At 29.1% G+C, this 7513-nt stretch overlaps 1 protein-coding gene across 1 annotated transcript; it reads left to right on the forward strand.

The window, feature by feature from the left end:
• Positions 1-2792: 2792 nt before the first annotated feature.
• On the forward strand, positions 2793-4422 carry LOC131643809 (putative F-box/LRR-repeat protein At5g54820). The gene is made up of 3 exons (XM_058914132.1): positions 2793-3711; positions 3797-3970; positions 4046-4422. Exons 1-3 carry the CDS (start codon positions 2794-2796, stop codon positions 4334-4336), a joined length of 1383 nt encoding a protein of 460 aa, XP_058770115.1. The 5' UTR covers position 2793; the 3' UTR covers positions 4337-4422.
• Positions 4423-7513: the final 3091 nt, after the last annotated feature.

The raw sequence follows: 7513 nt of genomic DNA on the forward strand, positions 1-7513 counted from the left end.
ATACAAAGAAAGCAAATTGCAATTAGTAGCGAATCGGACAGTATCTTTAAAAAGAATACCTAACTACAGCAGATTAGTTATTTGCGCTGACAATGTAGTTATTTGCGAGGTAGAGTTTCTTGTTAGAAACAACTTCAAATTTTGCTAGCAGATAAATTCCTGTGCTAAAAATACTAGGACTCAAAGCATAAGTTTAGACATAATATTCGAAATCCATGAGTAAAAGTGTTTCAAAAGTGTGAGGCATACCTATCGATGAAAACTAATATCCTGAGTGAGTATAGTTGGAGGGATACAAAAATGCTACTACTGCAATAGCTAAAGGAAGCATTAACTTCAAATATACACAACAAAGTAAAATGGAATTGTATCATATAATGAAATGCATAAAAATGTTTGGTTAAACTAATAATGAAACCTCTTAATAAGAAGTGATGTTGTCACTATCATAAGTTTCCACACAACAACATCATTTCAACGGATCTGTAACCAAGCATAGCGAACTCAACAACAAATCTTCAACATTCATCACCATTTCAACAACGAACAATGATTCGTCAACGTTCTCAAAAATCAACAAACAATGAAGAAATTCGGAAGCAGAAGATGAAAGACGAAGCAAGAGAGGAGAAGGAAGACGAAACCCAAATTTTGAATTAGAGTTGGAAAGACTGTCATTTGCTTGTGTATCGCGCCGCCATTTCGCCATGGAAGAGAAGGTTGAGCCACCGCCATTCGTCTCATCGGAAGTTGAATCGGAGAAGAGTTGATAGAGGGAGGTCGCGATCGGAAAGATGAAGGAAGATGGAGGTTGAAAGGGGCCACGATTTGAAACGTGACTCTGTCTCAATACCCTAATCCTCTTTTGATTCCTTTTATTTTATTTTAATTTTTTTATTAGTTTGATAAATATATTATTAATTGATATGATTATTAGAAATATTTTCATACATTTTATTTAAGAGTTTAAAGGTAGTCAAAATAAAAATAGCACTAAACAAAATAGAAAGGTGAAACAAGATGTTCAACCAAGTTGCAATTGTTTAAAACATTCTAACCTTGATAATTTCTACAAGTTGGTCTACACCACTCTCACCTGGAAAAAACGGCGGATAAGAAAATAAATTTGCCTATAGTTTTGGTACTCGCGTGAATTGTAAGTGTAAATAGACCGAAAATACTTGGAGAAGCTACTTAGTTACCAAACGAAGCAAAAGTTCACCAAGTACGCAACCAGCTGACCAAATATCAATGATTGTGGTGTACTCCGAAGTCACATATTTTCAGTTGGTGCGTGTGAAGAATTAAAATATAAGTTAAAGAATTACCTGCGAATTTTCTAAAGTTGATATTCGTAGGAAGTTCCGCAGGAAATTTTCCTGCGAAATTACCTGCGAATTTTGTATTTTTGTTGGATATTTTGTTTAAAACATATATTCCGCAGTAAAATCCGCAGGTATTCCTGCGAAATTTGCTGCCAATGCTGAATCCGTAGGAAATTTATTTTATTTAATAAACTCTCAGAAAATTTCGCAGGTATACCTGCGGAATATTTTTCGCAGGAAATTCCGCAGGTAATATGAGTATTTCTAGTAGTGTTTTGGAATCCTCCCGGAAGAAGGAAGAAGCACCTTTGTAATCAAACAAACTTCTTTCAGACCGACACATACATCTTCACAATAAAACTCTAATAATATTTAAAATTTAATTGAAATACACTGACGGTATAAAGAAGTTTTATTTGTTAAAATTATTTTACTGTTATTTTAATTTTTATTAAAGTAATTCATCTGAATGGTGATGATGACGGTGTAAAATTTTTTACATTAAAAATACATACCAATAAATCTCTAATATTAAATGTTATACGAGGGTTTTTTTTTTTTTTGGATTCTTTAAAATTTGTTTGCAATTTATTTTTGGATCAATTTCTAATAAAAATGGTTTGTACTTTACTTTGTAACTTTCTCCTTTTTTGTCTACATACATTCCTTTTTAAATGAAAATAAAAAAGCTAAGGAATAACTTACCTAAATTTAATATTATAAGGATTTGTGACTTGCTTAATAAGTAAATATTTTTATAAATTCACATCATATTTATCATAATTTGATGGGATAAATATGTTTTTGGTTCCTATAAAATTACAAAATTTTATTTTTGGTTTCTATTAAGAATGAGATTTTTTGTCCCCACAAAATTATCATGCACGTAGTTTTAGTCTCTTCTGTTAAATCGATCTGTATTTTTTAATGATCATTTTACAGACATTTTTAGAACGTTTTAAAAAAGTTTCTCGAAAAAAAGAACTCAAAATTTAATTTCTAAGTCAAAATTTGCATTACTTTTATCATTATCTTTTAAAATTTAATAAATTTATATTTAATTCTTCTCATTTTAAAAAATTCTCTAATTTAATAAAGGAACATTTAATAATATTCTAAAAATGTATGAAAAAAATTTAAAATATAAAAGTTTAAGATAATTAAAAAGTTTTTAAAATTTTAGAAAATAGCAAGAAAAACTATATGCATAAAATTTTTGTAAGGAATAAAATATGTCATTTTTTTATAAGGACTAAAAATAAAATTTTCTATATTTATTGGGTTGTAAAGTGTATATAGTAATTGATTTAATATTTAATCTATCAAAATTAAAACCGCAATTTGATACCTTAATTAAATGCCACCCTTCCTCCAAACGTTGCATTTCTATAAACTGAAATTTGCACCCATTCAACTCTATATAAATCCATACCATTTTATTACTATTCATCTAATTCCATAACAAAACATGGCAACAGAGAACAATAACTTGGATTTGTTCTCTTTGCTACCAGAATCACTTCTTCTTGCAATTCTTTCTTTCCTACCTTTCAAAGAAGCCGCAGCAAGAACATGCATACTCAACAAAAAATGGTTGAATATATGGCAATCCGGAAACAACATTGACTTCGACGAAAACTTCTTTGTCGATTCAACTTCTGATGAAATCAAACAAGCACAAAGAAAGGTTTTCATCGATTTCATCACAAATTGGATTGCACACTTCAATCACCGCGACATTGACAAATTCTCTCTCAAGATTTCAAATCCTCTTTCTTGTAGCAACACAATTGAGAGATGTGTTGCCTTCGCTGCACAGTGCAGGGTGAAAGACTTAACCCTAGATTTCTCAGACAAGAAAAACTTCAATAATGATAACAATAATACTGTGTTTCCAGTGCCAGCGCAAGTTTATCAACTTGGATCGTCGCTCGAATCTCTGAAATTGAGTTCCTGTGGTTTCGATGCGCCTGATTCTCTTAACTTCAATGCACTTAAAGACTTGTCTTTGAGTCGGGTTGATGTTAAAATCAAAACTCTTAAAACTTTGTTGTCAACTTGTAGGACTATTCAGAGTTTAAGCCTTGAAAAGTGTTGGGGTTTGGGACACTTTGATTTGGGTTATGAACCTATTTGTTTAACAAGGTTGGTGGTAAATAAATGCGAAATGGATTCAGATTATTTATCATTTAATGCACCAATACTTCACTATTTTAAGTATTCTGGACTTGTGTTTACTTCTGATATAAATGCAAGAGAGATAGAAGAGGTAGACATTGATTTTGCCCTAGAATCAAGTTTCAATGAATGTGGCAATGAGTTATGCAAAATTCTGATAGATTTTTCTGCAGCTAAGATTCTAACAGTTTGCAGTTATTTACTCCAGGTACTATTCTATTCATTTATTATTAATAATTATCATATTTTAGTGGTTACGTGTAAAACATTTTGATTCTTTGTTATGCATTTAGGTTATTCCATCTGGAGACGAACCGGTGCGAATCCAAGGAGGTTTGAATGTAAAACATTTGATTCTGAACACTCAAATGCATCCTAATGAGTTAGGTGGATTGGAATTCTTACTCAACAGTTGTCCTTTAATGGAAAAACTGACAATGAACATAGGATCAGGAGTTATATTTGAGGTGAGTGAGTCAAATACTTTACATTTTATGCATGTGTAATTTTGTTTGATTTGTTAACAATTTTGCATATTGCAGGACTATAAACATCCCTTTGACGTAGATCTTAAAAACTTCTGGAAAGGTAGAAGAGTAGTACCTGTTTGTTTGATAAGAAGTTTGAAGGTGGTGGAAATGAATAAATCGAAAACAACAAACTCTGAAGTTACAACTTTGTACTTTTTAATGTGTGCGGGGAAAGTGTTGGAACAGATTAATATTCATATTTGGAGTGCAGATGATGGTCTTAAAGAAATTCGATATGCACGTGCGAGGTATTTGAACACTGTTGAGAAGTGTTCAAATAATTTGCAAATATCAGTTTATTGATGAATGATGATGATGACTGCAAATACATATTATTTAATTTTGAATTATTTAGTGTTGTTTGAGGGAATGTAATCCTGTAATGTTTTTGTTGTATGCAATAATGTTTTTTGCTTTAAAAACACAAAGGATAATAATGTACTTCATTTTTGTTTTCATTCTACCAGTGCAGTTAATTATTTTTCGTTGCAACAACCAAGTATTTAGATTGAAATTTATATAAATAATGCTAATCTCCATGCTTGTTTAGTGTCCAGAAGGGCATGGGTATAATATTGCGCTAACGCAAGAATGTCTTTTATGAGAATTTTAATGTATGTTTCATTAAAAATAAGAGTTAAAAGCTAGTGTAATGTCATCCAATAGAAAGTTATAAATTTATTATTTTATTAAATTTAAAAAAAAAAAAAATTAATTGAATACATGGTGGTGATCACTGTCAGTACATCACTCATTTTCTCTAAAAATAATTTTATTTATTAGATATTTTATAATTTGAAAAAGCAAATTATAATATATTTAAATTATATGATATTTTATATTTAGTGTATTTTTTGTATATAAAAATTACAATAATTTAATACTTTGCTTGGTATGAAAGTTAACAATATACTTTTTTTATATAATTAAAAGAAAATGGGTGATGCATGATGATGAATTGACAGTATAAATTAATTTTATACTGTGAATCAATGACGATCATGAATTCCACCACATTACATTTTTATTTTGACATTCTTTTAATTGTATGACAGAATGTTGGTTTTTTTATTTAATGACACAAATATCTTTAAAAAAAATAATAACAGAAATAATGTTAAATAAATATTAAAAATAATGGAATTAAAAAATAAAAAAATAATATTATTATTTTAAAAGAAAAATAAGACTTAATTGTAATTTTGATTGTCTCACTATTTTAAAATCCAGAAGTTAAGTACTTTTATTTTAATTTTTTGAAGATTTTGGTCCCCTTGCAAATTTGAAGATAATTTTTAATGAAATGGAATTCACATTGATGACATATCGAACATAAATCTTAAATAAAATTAGTTTTTTTAAACACCACTAACTGGCATTAACATATCATCAATGTGAGTGTCGTTTCATTTAAAATTGCCTTCGAATTTGTAAGGGTCAAAATTTTCAAAAAACTTAAATATAGAGACTAAAATTCTGGATTTTAAAATACAGAGACCAAAATCCAAAAAAAGATAATAGAGAACCAAAATTACAATTAAATCAAAATAACTGTTAATAAATATATTATAAAAAGAATTGTCTAGTACGTAGTGGTTACTTAAAATATTATAGAATTATTTTTGTATGCAAAATTACATTAGAAATGAATCACAATCGTTAATAAATATAAAATATTTGATTCTTATTTTCACTTCTTTTTAAAGTAATACAAGAATGTCATAATGCATTGATGGTGTAAAATTTTATGATAAAGATGTACAAAAAAATCATAAAAACGTGGTGTTAAGTTAATTTTGGTAATAGAATTAATTCTGACTATTTATAAAAAAGAAATTTTAAATTTTAAATATGGTTTTTTAAAAAATATTAATAATTAAACTTTAAAAAAAATAAAAGAAATAATCATATCTTTAAGAAAAAGAAGAATAAAATAATTAATGTTAAATAAATATTAAAAAGGAAGGAGTTAGGAGTGGTTACTTAAAATCTGAAATTATTTTATATAAAAAAATATTAGTTAGTGGGATAATTATAATTTAATAACTAAAAAAATAGTGGGATAAATTATAATCGATAAACAAATAAATAAATACATATATAAAATTATAAAATTATAACACCTTTTATATATAAAGTATATAACTAGTAGAATTAAAGTGTTAATGGTGTTTTTTTACATTTTTTTAATACATTATATTATATTTGTCATTAAAAATTAGTAGAATTAAAGGAAGATAAAAATAAAGGTACCAATCGTTAGTTGGTCCAATGGTGATTGGCGCTGGATTTGGTAGGGAGAAACACGGTTCGATCCCCCACAACTGCGATCGGGAGGGGGATGGAACCACTTGATGCCAGAACTCGCCCCCGAACCGGACACCGGACTAAACCGGTGGTATAAAGCCAAAAAAATAAAAAATAAAGGTGTGTGTTGTTTAAAGGTGTACTAATAATATTATGACATTGTGAAATTTATAAACAAAGATATTACATATCATATTCAATAAATGAAACATTTAAAGTATCATGTAGAGTATCATGTATATTTTGTCATCAAAGATATTTTTAAAAGGGAAATCAAATATGAAATTTTTATTCGGAGAATTTTCTTTTTTTTCCTTTTGGTATTTCTCTATTATGTAGACTTCGTGTAAAAAATACAATTGTCTAAGTTGTGTTTTATGACTCTCTTTGGCAAGCCATATTTTGAGTTTATAGTTGAAAATTTCTTCACCCACCTCCTAACCTTCTTGCCCACCCCTGGTGAATTTACCACAATACCTCTTGTTTCGGAAGTTCATTTCCGAAACTGTACTTTTTTTCTTAAAAAAGGTGTTTTCGGAAATGTATCTCCGAAAACGTGTTTTTTTTAATATAAAATATTGATTTCGGAGATGCATCTCCGAAATAAAGTTACTTTTCAGAAAATGTGGTGTTTCGGAAGTTCATCTCCGAACGCACCCCCCTTGGAGAATTCGGAAATGAACCTCCGAAAATATGTCTGGACAGAATAAAATGAAAAACAACAACAATTCGCTTTATTTAATCGGGTGAAGATTACAACGATAATATTACATAAAATTAAAGTTACATATTGTTGAACACGGGTAGGTGGGGATGAGAGAGTGGTGGGGAGAAAAAAAGGCTTCCAAATTTCAAAAGGTTTTTTTATTCTTTTAATAAAAATACGTACTACTGTAAGTAACAAATGACGGAGGAGGTGTAACCGGGGCCGGAACATATGACGGAGGAGGTGGATGTCCGGAGGAAGAAGAACCGGAGGTACGTCCACCGCGAGACAAAGGAGCCAATCAATGTAAGCTATAGTTTATCATTATCATCAGGGGACGTCATTACAAAAAATTGGGAAAAAAATCTTATTATTTTTAATCTTGATTTTTTAGAAATGACGTCCCCAGATGATAATGATAAACTATAGCTTACATTGATTGGCTCCTTTGTCTCGCGGTGGACGTA

The sequence above is a fragment of the Vicia villosa genome, linkage group LG1 (genome assembly GCF_029867415.1).
Source record: "Vicia villosa cultivar HV-30 ecotype Madison, WI linkage group LG1, Vvil1.0, whole genome shotgun sequence".
NCBI lineage: Eukaryota > Viridiplantae > Streptophyta > Magnoliopsida > Fabales > Fabaceae > Vicia > Vicia villosa.